Source organism: Coturnix japonica, chromosome 14 (genome assembly GCF_001577835.2).
Source record: "Coturnix japonica isolate 7356 chromosome 14, Coturnix japonica 2.1, whole genome shotgun sequence".
NCBI lineage: Eukaryota > Metazoa > Chordata > Aves > Galliformes > Phasianidae > Coturnix > Coturnix japonica.
The window spans coordinates 7,400,783-7,416,569 of record NC_029529.1 but is presented as its reverse complement, the minus strand read 5'-3'; the positions used below and the strand labels follow the sequence as shown (position 1 = coordinate 7,416,569).

The following is a 15,787-nucleotide window of genomic DNA, read 5'->3' as shown; positions in this document are numbered from 1 at the left end:
AATAATTCCAGCAGAAGCCTAGTATCTGCAGAAAGACCGGTGGTACAGCTACCTACATGTATATTATGACTACTATAAAGACACCATGGGGACAACTTGCAATCTAAATTTTAACAGCCTATACAATTTGTCTCCATAGCTTTGTGAAGAAAAGAACCTCCTTCAGGAGAAACTGCAGGCAGAAACTGAACTGTATGCTGAAGCTGAAGAGATGAGAGTCCGTTTAGCTGCAAAAAAACAAGAGCTGGAAGAGATTCTGCATGAGATGGAGGCCAGAATTGAGGAAGAGGAGGAACGCAGCCAACAGTTGCAGGCAGAAAAGAAAAAGATGCAACAACAAATGCTGGTAAGGAAGCATAAGCAACAAACAGACACAGTCACTTGCATCTCAGTAACAGCAGGAAATAGGACCTGAGGTTTGCCAATGAAAGACCTTGCTATGCAGCCCTTACTAGAATGTGTTTGTGCCACTGAAGTAGTAACAGATTTACACAATTTCCTCCAGAATTCTTTATAAATCATCTTTCCCTACCCCAACTTTAAATTATTTTCTGTATAAAAAAAAGAAACACAACGGTTTCAGTAAATCTAAGTCAAAAAGTATTACAGATCATCTACTTCTTAGTAAAAACAACCAAGTCCATAACATACCCCACACAGACTGTCAAACATTATGCATTTCCCGTAATTTAAATTGTATTTTATTTCCAGAATTCATAATTTCTTTTTCCTTTCAAAGGACCTGGAGGAACAGCTGGAAGAAGAAGAAGCCGCAAGACAGAAACTACAACTTGAAAAAGTTACAGCAGATGGCAAGATAAAGAAAATGGAAGATGATATTCTTATAATGGAAGATCAGAATAACAAGCTAACAAAGGTAAGCACTGTGGGTCCATTTCCTTGCTTTGTGAAAATAGCACAGGATGAGAGAAAATCTCTATAGCTAGAAGAGGAAAAGGAATACTTCTGATTATTGAGTTTCATGTGTAAGTATTCACCAGACTATCGGGCCAGCCTGTATTGTACAAGTTTCTGGTAATTTTCCCATGCTTTTTTGAACAGTTCAGAACTCTGAAAAATACTATTATTGAGGTCCCCTGTGGTAACCTAAGGTAAGGTGTATCTTAAAGAAAATCCCCACAGTAGTCAAGCACAATCAGTGGAACGTGTCTCAACTTTTCAACCAAACTTCATGATCAAAACTGGGAGTAAGCACGTATTGTGTTCAAGTACTTCTCGAAGGGGATACTCCTCTGAACTACACTACTAAGTTACCAGCCAAAATGAGCACAAGGTTCTAATGACAGCAGATTAGAGAATATGGGAAGTTTCAATACCGCTTCCCAGTCCCTCTGTACTCAACAAACGGAAACACACTGCTACAATCTCAGAGCATCCAAAGGCAGTATACTGGACATTTTTTATTTGGTATAGAGATGCTTCATGATGACCAATGACAGACAGTTCTGTTAACAAGACTATTTTATCCTTCTTCAGGAAAGAAAACTCCTTGAGGAAAGAGTAAGTGACCTAACAACAAATCTTGCAGAAGAGGAAGAAAAAGCCAAAAATCTCACAAAGCTGAAAAACAAACATGAATCTATGATTTCAGAACTGGAAGGTAATATGAATAAAGATGTTTTATGTCAGATATTTGCATCGCTATATATAAAAAATAAACAACAATAAATCCCTAAAGAGCATGTGGAGCGAACTTCTAAAATCTGTGTTATCCATATTCATATGCTGAAACCATTTTGTGAACAACCATGGAAATCCCAAGATGCATAAGCCATAGATAGCTTCTCTTTATATATATAAAGAGTAGAGGAGTGGAAGTTGGGGTGGGAAAAAAGTGTTTTTGGAGAGAGAGAAATATACGGGGTTTTTTTAGTGGCTGGAAATAAGAGATGACAGCAAGGTATTGCATGTTGCTTCAGAAAGACAATAATTTGCACTTAAATGTACAGCCTCACTGAAGACCAGAACATTTTTGCATCCAAGTTCAAGATCAGATGAGAGCTGCTTGCACTAACCCTCTTTCATGACCTAAATCTTTATGTTTTCAGTGCGACTGAAAAAGGAAGAGAAAAGCAGACAAGAACTGGAGAAAACAAAGAGGAAGTTGGAAGGAGAATCAAGTGATCTGCATGAGCAGATTGCGGAGCTCCAGGCACAAATTGCTGAGCTGAAGGCACAGCTAGCCAAAAAGGAGGAAGAGCTGCAGGCTGCTCTAGCCAGGTATTTGCTCCTGAATCTATGCATAAGTTAAAAATCCCAGGCTGAGACATATATCTCATTCCTTTCCAGACACCGAGTACATCCTGCCTGCCTTTCTGCTGAAAATATTTATACTATTGCTTTTTCATAAACAACCTTATGCCCAGACAGCAATGAAAACACTTCTTCCCAGCAGTCTGAGTAGCACTACCAAGTAAAGAATAAAAAGTAGCAACATCGTTGATAGGCAAAAAGCAGAAATTACTTAAGTGTCTGACTTTAATGCATTCCAGTCATTGTGTAACATTAGATATAACACAGTATAAACATATAGTATTCACAAATAATGTACAGTTTTTCACATACTGTCTTAATAGATAGAGGGAGATATCCAAATACATAGATAAACCACGGTTCCTACTGAAGTGATCATGTAAAACTAAATATTTCCAGTTTATTAAGATTAAAATTGCACCTTGAACATAAATCTTTAATCTCTGTACAGCGATATCCTGGAAGTGAAATCATACTTTTTAATATAGAAAATTAAATACTTTCTTTCCAGGCTTGAAGATGAAACTAGTCAGAAGAACAACGCCCTCAAGAAGATCCGAGAATTGGAATCTCAAATCTCTGATCTCCAGGAAGACTTGGAATCTGAGAAAGCTGCAAGAAACAAAGCAGAAAAACAGAAGAGAGACCTAGGTGAAGAGCTGGAGGCTCTTAAGACGGAGCTTGAAGATACTTTGGATACCACAGCCACCCAGCAAGAGCTCAGGTATGAAGACTTTGCCCACAGATGGAACAATTCTAAACTCTCATAGTGATTGTCTCCAACATATAGACAATCTAATTCAGGTTACCTAGATTTTTTTTTCCCTGGAGCTAGGTAAATAGCTTTCTATCTTAGGCACCTTAATAATTCAGTCTTGTACTTAACAGTCATAACTCTTTTCTCCTGATGTTTCACATTTCAGGGACCACAGTTTTGTTAACTGATCTCAGTACAACACTCTTCTGATCTTGTCTGTCATATGTCCTGTGAAAATTACCTCACAGAATTCCTGTAAATTCATTTTTGCTTTCTCGCAATATGAAGCATAACTAGACTGACTTTACAGCTATGTTGGAGTGCCATTTTCCCAGTGACTGGAACATTCTTACGTGCTCATTTATGTGCGTCTTCTTGCAGAGCAAAGCGTGAACAAGAGGTCACTGTGCTGAAGAAAGCTTTGGAGGAGGAGACTCGAACTCATGAAGCCCAAGTCCAGGAGATGAGACAAAAGCACACTCAAGCTGTGGAAGAACTAACAGAGCAGCTTGAGCAATTTAAACGGGTAAATAGCAACTCATCCTATTGATAACCATCCACTAAGTAATATGAATTCCTTTTACAGAAAACTCTTTCTTCATGTTTGTAGGCTAAAGCAAACTTGGATAAGACCAAACAGACACTGGAAAAAGATAATGCTGATCTGGCTAATGAAATCAGGAGCCTGAGTAATGCCAAACAAGACATAGAGCACAAAAAGAAGAAGCTGGAAGTACAGCTGCAAGATTTACAGTCTAAATACAGTGATGGAGAGCGTGTCCGGACAGAACTCAATGAAAAAGTTCACAAACTACAGGTAAGAGTGGGGTTTGAGCTATTACTATGTCACCTTGGACTTGAGTAGACCAGTTAGACTAAGTTCATAAGGAGGTACGTCTGGAGGAATCCTTGCCCTATTGACTTCAGTCAGAATGCTCCTTTTCCTTTTTTTTCTTTTGGAAGGATTGGGGAAGGGTTCAATTTTAAGGCTCCTATTTCAGTTCCCACACTGTTAAACAATTATAACCACTCATGGAACTGAGAGCTCTTAGTCTTAGGATTCCCCATGTTGTGTAACGCCACCACTGTTTCAGTAACAGTGCTGCATATTCAGAACCTGTTCAAACATTAAGACTTCAATCTAGAGCAAACTAAAAGTGGGGGAAGTTGTTAAAGTTGCACAAAATAACTGAGTGTTTTCACTTTGGTCTCTCACAGATTGAGGTTGAAAATGTTACCAGTTTGCTCAATGAAGCAGAAAGCAAGAACATCAAATTAACTAAAGATGTGGCAACCTTAGGATCTCAGCTACAAGATACACAGGTAAACTAGTATCTAGTAACAGCTCACCTACAATTTTAAGGAATATGCTATAAGAAGACCTCAGCTAATGACTGTCTTGCTGGTTGATGTGATTGCTGTAGGAGCTGCTTCAGGAAGAAACACGGCAGAAGTTGAATGTGTCTACAAAGCTTCGTCAGTTAGAGGATGATAAGAACAGCTTGCAGGAGCAGTTGGATGAAGAAGTAGAAGCAAAACAAAATCTGGAGAGACATATTTCTACACTGACAATACAGGTATCCGTGCCATACCTAAATCATTAACTCTATCATCAAGTTTCATCAGTAATTCCAGAGGCTTCAGACAGGTAGAACTATCCTAGCACAAAATACAAATATTCAGGAACTCACATTGTTAGCCCAGATGGCATCAATGGAGACAGAGGACTTCTAGTACTTATTTAGCATAAGTATATATTAAAGATGTCCCATGGCAGTTTTTCACACTAGGCCCGTATGTGCATACTAGGCAGGTAGTCTGCCAAGTCAAATTAGAGGTTGTCTGCCTGAGTCAAATTAGAGGTTCTGTGGTCTCAGTTTTCTCCTAGTCCCCTTTTATGCCAAGCTTTGTAGTCACTGACATAAAGTTTTCTTCTCTGAATTCAAATTTTAGCTCTCCGACTCCAAGAAGAAGCTACAAGAATTTACTGCTACAGTAGAAACTATGGAAGAAGGTAAAAAGAAACTGCAGAAGGAAATTGAAAGTCTCACACAACAGTTTGAGGAAAAAGCTGCTTCTTATGACAAACTGGAAAAAACCAAGAACAGACTCCAGCAGGAGCTGGATGACCTGGTGGTGGACTTAGATAACCAGCGTCAGCTGGTCTCCAACCTGGAGAAGAAGCAGAAGAAGTTTGATCAGGTGTGGATTTAAGATTCTCCTTTGCTGTGTTGTCACCTGACTTCTCTGTGACTCACAGGGAATCACCTGAAAGATGATAGTGAAAGATAAAGCAGGATCAAAAAAGAAGCTAAACTTGAATGAAAAATACCATATAGCAGTTAAATTCTATTTATATGCATTAATCAAAATGCAGATTTCACTGTCATTATCAACTAAAAAGAAAAAAAAAAAACTTATACTAATATTACTATATGCGTACTACCTTTTTATAGATGCTGGCTGAAGAGAAAAACATCTCTTCAAAATACGCAGACGAAAGGGACAGAGCAGAAGCTGAAGCTAGAGAAAAGGAAACAAAGGCTCTGTCCTTGGCCCGTGCACTTGAAGAGGCATTGGAAGCCAAAGAAGAACTGGAGAGAACAAACAAAATGTTGAAGGCTGAAATGGAAGATCTTGTTAGCTCCAAAGATGATGTTGGCAAGAATGTAAGTTTGGGGCTCAGAATGATTTCCACAATAACTTAGAACAGCAGCTCACAAACAGATAATTGTTTTCAGTGTGGGAAGTTTTCTGTAGCACACAAATCCTTTCAGCAAGATCAGGTATTTTGTGCAGAACTCCAAGTTTATTCCATTTGTGTCCAAACCTTCAAGAGATCTGGCAAAGTAACTGTGTGTTACTTTTATTCTTAACATGGCTTCAAGCCTGAAGATTGATTTCTAAGAATATTAAAGACTTTCTAATTCATTTAGTAATTTAATAAATAACTTTCAAGTGGTAAACTCTGCAAATTTCATTTTAATGATTATATTTGACTTCACTACTAGCTTAACATATTAATTATATTAACATTAATATAGCTGCAGCAAATTTCCACTGTTACATTGCCAATTACTTCTTTTATTACAGTGATAATATCACTTCTAATACTTTAACTAAAATCAGTGACGATACTTGACCAATTAAAATCAGTATGTAATAAAGTGTAAGGAATCTCAGGTTGTTTCAAGGGAGACTAAGTATACAAAAAATGCAATTAGCTCAAATTAGCTCACTTGCTGTCCACAGCTGATATTTCCAAATGTGGCCTACATAGAAAATAAGCTGGGTTTAACCGGATTTATTTTTGTATAACAAATCTATAAATTTTTCATTGCCCAAAAGGTCCATGAATTGGAGAAGTCTAAACGGACACTTGAACAGCAAGTAGAAGAGATGAAGACACAATTAGAAGAGTTAGAGGATGAGTTACAGGCTGCTGAAGATGCCAAACTCAGGTTGGAAGTTAATATGCAAGCCATGAAAAGCCAGTTTGAAAGAGATTTACAAGCCAGAGATGAACAGAATGAGGAGAAGAAGAGACAACTCCTTAAACAGGTATCATTTAACTATTACAGACACTGTAACAAAACAAAACAAAAAAAAACCTGGATGTCCCCAGCCTCATGCTATTACTAAAGCACTTTATATATAGATAATGTTTTCTTCCTATTATAGTAAAGATAGCATAACAGCGTTACATTTAGTATTTCAGTAGCACAATTGCTAAGAGATGTAGCAAGTCAACACTACTGTCAATACAATGTAACACACATGAATTATTTTCCCTTGCACAGTAAATACTACTTTTCCTGTGTTCTCAGAGCAAGTGAAATAAGACAGCTTCTGATACATCTTCCTTCCCATAGTACATGAAACAGATACCAAAGCATTGGAAAGGGAAACAGACAGGACAGAGCTTATTGGCATGTTAGTGTTGTTACAGCAAGGAGGAATCCCATAGTCATCTTCTTTCCACAAGTACAGACCACATTGCTGACTCCTTTGGAGAATCTTCAATTTTTGAACAAAATGGGAATGCATTTTAACTGCTAGTAATATCAAAATAGATACACAGAGTGTTTAGGAGTATTCAAGGATGCTTTCTAAACATATCTTCTCTAATGATCAGCTCCATGAATATGAAACAGAACTGGAAGATGAGAGGAAGCAACGTGCCCTGGCAGCTGCAGCCAAAAAGAAGCTGGAGGTTGATTGCAAAGATCTAGAAAGCCAAGTTGATTCTGCTAACAAAGCTCGGGAAGAAGCCATCAAACAACTTCGCAAACTACAGGTATGTAAGACCCACAGATTCACATTTTTCTATTGCTGTCTTTTGTACAGACATAGCATGAAAGTTTGTTGACATGTGCATACTTTATACTGAAACTGTAGTAAAACCAGACAAAAATAAACTTGTGTTATTCTCTTCAACAAGGCTCAGATGAAGGACTACCAGCGAGACCTGGATGATGCACGGGCTGCCAGAGAAGAAATATTTGCTACAGCCAGAGAAAATGAGAAGAAAGCCAAGAACCTGGAAGCTGAACTCATCCAGCTTCAAGAGGTAAAACAAAACTTCTAAGGCAGAATTACACAGAATATACATGATCTTCAGTAGCTAGATAAAACTGCATTAACATTATATAATAGCTAGAGATGGAAAATTAAAATTTGAAATAAGATTCATGCACTGCAGTGGAGTTGCTGGATATACATCTGAGCACAGCCAGGTCAAGATGGGAAAAAAAACACCGTGGAGGAAAGCATAATTCAGGTTTAAAGGGAAATGAACTCTACCATCCAATACAAGTTGTTCTAAGTAGCTATAAATTCTTCCCTGGCATTTATGATTTAAGAGTTTATTCCACTAACCAGACAACCCAGCTTAAACCAGTTTTAGAGTTCACAGTTGTGTTACTTTGTCAGAACACTTGCTCCTTTCTTTACTATACTGCCTTTTCCTTCACTCCTAGGATCTGGCTGCTGCAGAGAGAGCTCGCAAACAAGCAGATCTGGAGAAAGAAGAGATGGCAGAGGAACTTGCAAGTGCTACTTCTGGAAGGTAAGAATAAACTGGATTATTCACAGAGCTGTGAGCATACTGCTGAAAATTGCATGGATGCCAAGAAAAGGTATATTCCTGTCCCAACAGACATCCAATATTGACAATACAACATGTACCCATCTGATTGGTTTCATTATCTGATTTTCTTTTCTTTATGAATAATAGGTAGTTCCTAATAGCTTTAGACATGTTCAATTGGTTGGACCCATAACTATACACTTCTTAAATTTAAACTTACAGAACGAGCCTACAGGACGAGAAACGGCGCCTAGAGGCAAGAATTGCCCAGCTGGAGGAAGAGCTAGATGAGGAGCATGGCAACATAGAGGCAATGAGTGATCGCATGAGGAAAGCAGTGCAGCAGGTAGAGTTCATTTCAGCACGTGTGTCGCTTTGTTTGCATTCCAGTGAAAGTTATTTATGGCTTTGAAAATATATTTGGAGAACTGCCACCATGAACCATCACCTGTCATTACCCTGAAAGTACATAGCGCTTTTGACAGCATCCATTCTTGCCCTTGCAGGCAGAGCAACTGAACAACGAGCTGGCAACAGAACGAGCAACCGCACAGAAGAATGAAAATGCCAGGCAGCAACTGGAGAGGCAGAACAAAGAGCTGAGGAGTAAACTGCAAGAGATGGAGGGAACTGTGAAATCTAAATTCAAAAGCACAATTGCTGCTCTGGAGGCCAAAATTGCTTCTCTTGAGGAGCAATTGGAACAGGAGGCCAGGTACTTAGGTTTGCAGAGGGCATAGACACCCATTTACTGTTCTAGTTAATGAGACTAAGTAAACAAATGCATATATGATTTGTGTCATCAAGTTCTCAGTACCATTAATATTTGGTAAATGCTCTCCCCACAAAACATTCCTTAGAGACATGGCCACTAATTGGGGTTGTTACAGATTCTGAGTAACAACCATTTTATTGATGAGAAGTTCTACTAATACGGCAAGAATCCACCCCCCTACTTTGCCACGTGACCCTTGCAGATCCTCTGTTATACACTGTACCGTTTGTAGGACTATTTCCAAAGGAAGTCAGTTTTTGTTTTAGTAGATCTCCCTATCTGCTCAAGACTTTATCATGCAGCAAAAGCATATCGTTTTTTTCTCATTGCTTTTTGTTTGTTTTTTAAACAGAAGACCTTTTACATTTTGCTTAGAATTCATCTATTACTTTCAGATAGGTCTTTACCATGTGGTTCCTTGGTGCCACATTACCAAATGTTGCATTGTCGTTTGCAGAGACAAGCAGGCTGCAGCCAAGACATTACGCCAGAAGGACAAGAAACTGAAGGACGCACTGCTGCAGGTGGAGGACGAGAGAAAACAAGCAGAGCAATACAAAGATCAGGTATGAGTCTGCATCATAAGGGTCTTAGTCAGGGACACAGACATTTTCAAGTTTTACTGAAAGTTTTCAGGTTTCTACCTTTCCTAAGAAAGCAAGATTTCATGTTATGCCTCAAAGAAAGGTCCGTGCTAGGACAGCCATAAAGCCTTCTGCTAAAAGATGTGACAATTTGATTTTTCTTTCATGCTGATACAAGTGCCAAAGCACCAGTCCTCATCAATAAACCAGCTGCAACAGTCTGACTATACACGTGATATATAGGACTCTGCACAACATCCCTTTTGGTACATGGATGGAGACCATGATCACATTTTATACCCTATTGAGGGATTTAACTTTACATACCATTTATCAACCTGCAAAACAGAAATGCAGAGTCAGGACTGTGTAGCAAAATAAACAAGTTTGCATCAGAACACTGAACTCCCACAAAGTAGTTATATTTATCTTCTTAGATTTTAAATTTTGCCTTTGATAGAGGAGAAAACCCTCAATAGAAATATGAAATTTCAATGAAAATCTAAAGCTATCAGATGTATTTCAACTTGAAGAATTACTTTAATTTTTTCTTGCAGGCCGAAAAGGGCAACCTACGACTCAAGCAACTGAAAAGGCAGCTGGAGGAGGCTGAGGAAGAGTCTCAGCGTATCAACGCAAACCGCAGGAAGCTGCAGAGAGAGCTGGATGAAGCTACTGAGAGCAACGAGGCCCTGGGCCGGGAGGTTGCAGCACTGAAGAGCAAGCTAAGGTAGAGTGCTTCTGTTTGAGAAAAATTGAAATTTAGTATTAAACTAAAGAAGTGAAAAATAAAATAATCTAGTCAAGTAACAGACACAGATAAGGTGTAACCTTGCAGTATTAGCTTGGCAAATGCAACAATAGGCCAAAGTCAGAAGGTGAAGTGCATATCATGGACTGCAATAGTCTTAAGATTTTAGCTGTGAGATCAACAACTGTGACAACATGGCATAGGCCTTACTATTTTTCTATCTGAAACTCCTATTGGCTTAAATAGGAACAAAATTAGGCTTGGTTGCTTTTGAAAATACTTCTATGGCTGTATATATTTCTTCACATATATATATATATATATATCTTCACAGGCAGAAAAAGGCAAAGAACATTATACAACTCTCATTCAAAAGGTTCTGGACTCACCTTTCCTTATATAGGGTCAAAAGACCAAGGAAAGACCAAAATATTCTTTTGCATTTTTCTTATTAAAACTGACTGGGAAAAAGATAAAGCTGTGATCAGTCAGATACATACCCGAGTTTTCCTGCACTTGTTGGGTCTGAAAACACCAAGTCACTGAAACACAGGCTGACGATTTATAGGAAATTTCTGTATCTGCTTCATCAAACTGTGGAACTCTACTTTCTACCTAAAAACAAAAAGCAATTCAAATGAAACTAAAGCACCTGCCTAGTTGTGTTCTTGCTGCTGTAGTTGAGTTTTGCCATTGACATGCATGCACCTTCAGATGTGGATACTTACTTCAAAGCAAAGAGTTAGGGATGTGGTAGCCTTTTCTATTAGCACCACCTTGGTTGGTACACACTGCTGGCTGCATTACAAAATAGCTGCTGCATCCAGCCCATTTACATAGAAAAGGATATTTACATTGAATAGCAGATTATTTTTGTTTGACCTGAATGTACTGTAATTGGCGGTAATGTACTTTGTTTAATTATTTAAAAGTAATATACCTACCTCTGATCATGACAATGTGCTTAGTATAACTGCCCGGGATTCTTTATCTCTGTTTCAGAGGGACACAGGAACCTTCGCATGACTAAGCAGGTACCATGCCTTCAACTTTGCAGCTAGCTTGTGTTGTACAAATTCCATTTTCTTTGGCCCAAGTAAAAATTATGTGAGGTTTCTGCAAACTGTGAAGGCTTGGATATCTTGGCATTAAATTTTTTTTAAAGAGAGACAAATATTACAATAATCTAGCTACCATCAGCTGTTCATCAGTGATACAACTTTCTTACAAAGTAGGCTATGTACTGTCGTAGACTTACCAGTGTTGCATTCTCACTTTTTATAAGCTCTACCAACAGAGTACCCAGTGAAGTACTCTGACATTTTCTGCATGTCAATTGTCTTTGTTGTTTTGCACCTGTTTACAGCCAAAGATGAAAAATTTGCAAATCAAATACACGATTAATTAGCAAAATTGATTAAAAGCACGAATGAACATGAAGTGTCACAGCATGTTAAGTGTTTCACGTTATTTCTTAAGCATATTGTAATGTTGACTCTAAGGTAAGACCCTACCTAATTCACGAGATTTTAGAATACCTTGTTTGCATGTGGTTTATTACACATTTAAGCCATCCAATCGTGAATAAAAGGAAACTGTGCCTTTTGTTACATAGCACTCTGTGCCTGTGGTTGCTTACAAATAGCTATTACTAAGGCTTTTTAAGATATTTTGCAGACATTACCTTGCTTGTCTACAGTGTGTTGCTTGTCTACTGCTACTGAAACATAAAGCACAGACACAGAAATTAACATGAACACTGTAATACAGCACAGCGTTACATTACACTTCATCACATCCTCTAGAAGTAGGAGTAACACCTGCTGTTGCAAAAATTAAAGAGCTACTGCCTTGTAATATTTGTATATCTTCTATTTTACATATGCTGAATTTCGCTGTGAATACACAAATATTTAAAGAAGCTGTCTTGTCCTTGCATGTGCCTCTTAGTCAGCCTAATTTTCCCAGAGCGTGATTCAAGCATCACTCCAGTAGCACTTGTTCAAAGGTAGACTAAATAGATGCTAAGCAAAACACTAATGCTTAGGGCTTGCCTCAGCTGTACGCATTACTCTAAACGTACTGATGCAAATGATCACAAGAAAATTATTGAAGCCATAAACCTGTTTTGGATTAACAGACTTAAAAACTATTTATGAACAGGACCAATATCAATTTGATGAAAGTTCACTTTTTTAACAAGACTTGGTTACACTCTTTCTGTTACTCTCCATCAGTAACATGTTCTTTTCTAGTTCTTCTGCAAACTACAAGAGTGTAAAAAGTCATTTGATACATGCCTTGTATATAAGTTTAGATAGCAGAGCCCAAGGAGGGGATGGAGCTAAAGAGCTCTTCCTGGTGAAGACTGAGATCTTCATTGACAAGATCTAACAAATGTATTGATCTAACTAGAACTTAGTAACAAATATCTGCCATCATAAACTAGCAGATGCAGCTGGTTTACTCTGTCAAATGCAACAGAGTAGAAACATACCCTTATCTTAGAGCATTCTAATACACATCTCAGAAGAAGTAGATCTTAAGTGTTATTATCCAGCTAGTTGCTTGCTCACATCAAAATTAAGTTACTATAAAGGGTTGGAAAAACAAAACAAAAGCTACACATGTGCACAGTATGTTCTACCTTGGAAACACAGGTTTGTACTCGAAAATAAATTAGTCCAGCCAACATTCTTATCTAATTCCTACTATGGAAAATTGAACTTTGAACTTGAATAGCTGCTGCGGAAAGGACAAACCTGGCTTAGTCTTTTGCAAGGACAAGACAAGCCTTTAAATATTTACACATGATTGCTGTACCCAAAAGTGCGGAGTTGGATATATTTTAATACCAAATTAGTAATTTTGGCATAACATTCAGTGATCATGAATTTATTTTGTTGCTTATGTCTGTGGTCTCAAGCCTTTACAAAGGTTTGCTTAATTAGGAGCAAGTGAGAGGCCATGTTACAAAACTCCAACGTTTTGTAGCACGCAAGCAATGAGACATACTCATCTTCTGCCTCACTTGCTCACACCTCCCAAAAATATTAACCTTGAGGACCAAAGTGTCCCTGGCTTGGGCTGTAGCTATGAAATCTATGGGGATGGGAGGGAAAAGGGAAAAATGGGTAACATGGGAAAAAAACACAACACATTTTCTGCAAGTTTTTCTATAAGACATTGTCTGAGATATAAGACATCGCTGAGTGTCAGCATATGAATTACAACAGTTCCAAAACACAGTGATGGCTTCCTCTCCCCATCATGGAAAAGCTTGGAGCTACTCACAGCCTAGAATGCCACATATCACAGCACCTGCAGTGCTCTGAGCAACACAGCCTGACTGTGGGATCATGAAATACCCACTGACATCCACAGCACCGCTCCAGTCTCTGGAGCCTTGCTAGTCCTCAGTTAATGGTGAACTTATTCAGAATGTAGGTCAAAGATTCAGCATGAACTTTCTGTGTCTTGTTGATGATCATTGAGAAAGGCAGGATCAGTACCCCCCTGATGATATGGGGATAAGCAACTCCCAGTCCCTTCTAAGCACACTCAGTTGTTGCCCCATAAGAAAAAAAAAATAGGAAAAAAAAAAACAAAAGGAAGATCTATCTGCATTTGGAGCAGATGAAACAATTTAGAATAGACTTCAAGGACAAGAACAGGAATCCCATCACAATTCCAAGCAAGTGAAAATCTCAGCCTGTCCACATGCTAGCTTCAGATGCTACAGAGAAGTCAACTGTCTTAGGTACCCAGAACTCTTGGCTGTTTCAGTTTGAAAAACTGCAGGCCCACAGGTACTGTTACAAAACTCTATGCTTATTTATGAAGGCTGTAAATGACCGAACATCTGATTTTATTTTTTATTCTCTTGCTGCAGGAGGGGAAATGAACCAGTATCTTTTGCCCCACCACGTAGATCTGGAGGCAGAAGAGTAATTGAGAATGCAACAGATGGAGGTGAAGAAGAAATTGATGGAAGAGATGCAGATTTCAATGGAAAAGCCAGTGAATAAACACGCTTAAAATTGCACTGCAGCAAGGGAAGGGAGGATGATATTTAGCACTGTTTAAGTCTACTCTTAGTGTCAAGGTCACACACACCCACTCCTCTGATGATGAAAGCACAACTGCCTTGTCTCCAATGTATAGATTCATGTTAAAAGTACTCCAGAACTCTTAGCATGAAACGTTCTTGAAAAGTTTTGTTATAAATTCAGAGTAATTCATGAAGAATTTCCAGAAAGCGAGTTCCAGTAGTTCAGACAATTTAAATCTCAGTGAACTGAAGTTTACAAAGGATTTGTAGGACTGTTGCAAGGAAAAAAAAAGGCATTGGTCAGTTAATCTTAAACTTTCATTTTGTCTTAAGTATTCAATATAGTATTTTTTTTTTCCTGGTTACTACACCCCTGATGCACCATTCACAAGGTGGAAGTGCCTTTTTAATCACATACTGAAAAATAAAATATCATTTGTTCAAATTAAATCAACTGTTACAGTTTTATATGCACCATGGATGTGCTTACACACTAATAAAAGTCTATAAAAACCACTCCAATATTCTCGTGTGCAGGTGTCACTTGGATGCAATACAGCATACCACAAGGGAATGGGAGATGCAATACTTTACAACTCAAATATCTTTCTGAGAACATCTACTGTAACTGCTAGAATGAAAAACTGGTATCTTCTAAGTGATTGCTTTTGAAAGAAGAGCTGTACATTCAGATGGAAAAAAAAAAAAAAAAAAAAAAAAGTAGAAGCCTAGAAGTATAGCTGTCAACATGTTCAAGAACTGGCTGTTAAGCTGGTAAGTCTGCACATGCACAAACAAGGAGATGGAAGAAGTCAGACTTCAATAAAATGGTCTTAAGCACCGCTACTTAAATTAGAACTTGTAAATTGAACATCATGCCCTTCTGAAAGGTCTTCACCTGGATAATTCACAAGCATAACAGTCCAGTGGTTAAAAAACTACCTACCACCTGACTTTCTAAGTCTCTGCCTTACATCAGTGCTGACTCCCAGTCTGACCAGAAGTTAACCTGCTCACTAAGCAGGCAAATTCTGACAAGATCATACAGAACACTTGTCTTGAGTCATCAGGCTACGCGGTCCACTGAGTTCATTGGACAGCACAACTAACAAAGTAGCTCGTGCTATAGCTCCTTATGGGTAAGAAAAGAGTGCCAACTATGTCTGACAGAAGAGGACAAAAACAGTAAAATAGATTACAGGCTCAGTTAAAGATTTGAAGAGAGTAATGCCAAGTGCTGTCAAAATCCTAAAGGCATCATTAGCTATGGCAGTAACACTCCTTAGAGTAGGAAACCACGAGAAGAAAGAAATGTAGAAAAATCTGCATATAATTTCAGCAAACAATGTCTCTTTAGGCTTCATTGATAAGAACCAGCTAAGAAACTGATGACAAATACATATGTGGTGAGCACGACAACTTGCAAAAAAAAAAATTCAAAGTGAACAATTAGCATTCAAATACGCTTTATTCTGCTCCCTAGTTAAGCCAACTTCATACACGGCT

At 38.3% G+C, this 15,787-nt stretch overlaps 1 protein-coding gene across 3 annotated transcripts in view; it reads left to right on the top strand.

Moving 5' to 3' along the window:
• Positions 1–14,803, top strand: part of MYH11 (myosin heavy chain 11) — a 49,419-nt gene extending 34,616 nt beyond the window's left edge. For 2 of the 3 annotated variants that reach the window (XM_015876759.2, XM_032447580.1), the window contains 20 exons: positions 140–346; positions 740–877; positions 1,498–1,621; positions 2,070–2,241; positions 2,786–2,998; positions 3,413–3,557; positions 3,642–3,848; positions 4,250–4,354; positions 4,456–4,608; positions 4,985–5,233; positions 5,488–5,700; positions 6,380–6,592; positions 7,167–7,328; positions 7,473–7,601; positions 8,011–8,099; positions 8,343–8,466; positions 8,627–8,835; positions 9,353–9,461; positions 10,037–10,209; positions 14,123–14,803. In XM_015876759.2, the coding sequence (XP_015732245.1) occupies positions 140–346; positions 740–877; positions 1,498–1,621; positions 2,070–2,241; positions 2,786–2,998; positions 3,413–3,557; positions 3,642–3,848; positions 4,250–4,354; positions 4,456–4,608; positions 4,985–5,233; positions 5,488–5,700; positions 6,380–6,592; positions 7,167–7,328; positions 7,473–7,601; positions 8,011–8,099; positions 8,343–8,466; positions 8,627–8,835; positions 9,353–9,461; positions 10,037–10,209; positions 14,123–14,258 (3,270 nt within the window). In that variant the 3' untranslated portion in view covers positions 14,259–14,803. Of the gene's footprint in view, positions 1–139; positions 347–739; positions 878–1,497; positions 1,622–2,069; positions 2,242–2,785; positions 2,999–3,412; positions 3,558–3,641; positions 3,849–4,249; positions 4,355–4,455; positions 4,609–4,984; positions 5,234–5,487; positions 5,701–6,379; positions 6,593–7,166; positions 7,329–7,472; positions 7,602–8,010; positions 8,100–8,342; positions 8,467–8,626; positions 8,836–9,352; positions 9,462–10,036; positions 10,210–11,232; positions 11,265–14,122 lie in introns of all 3 variants that reach the window. The other variant, XM_032447581.1, reaches the window with a different exon arrangement.
• The last annotated feature ends 984 nt before the right edge of the window (positions 14,804–15,787 follow it).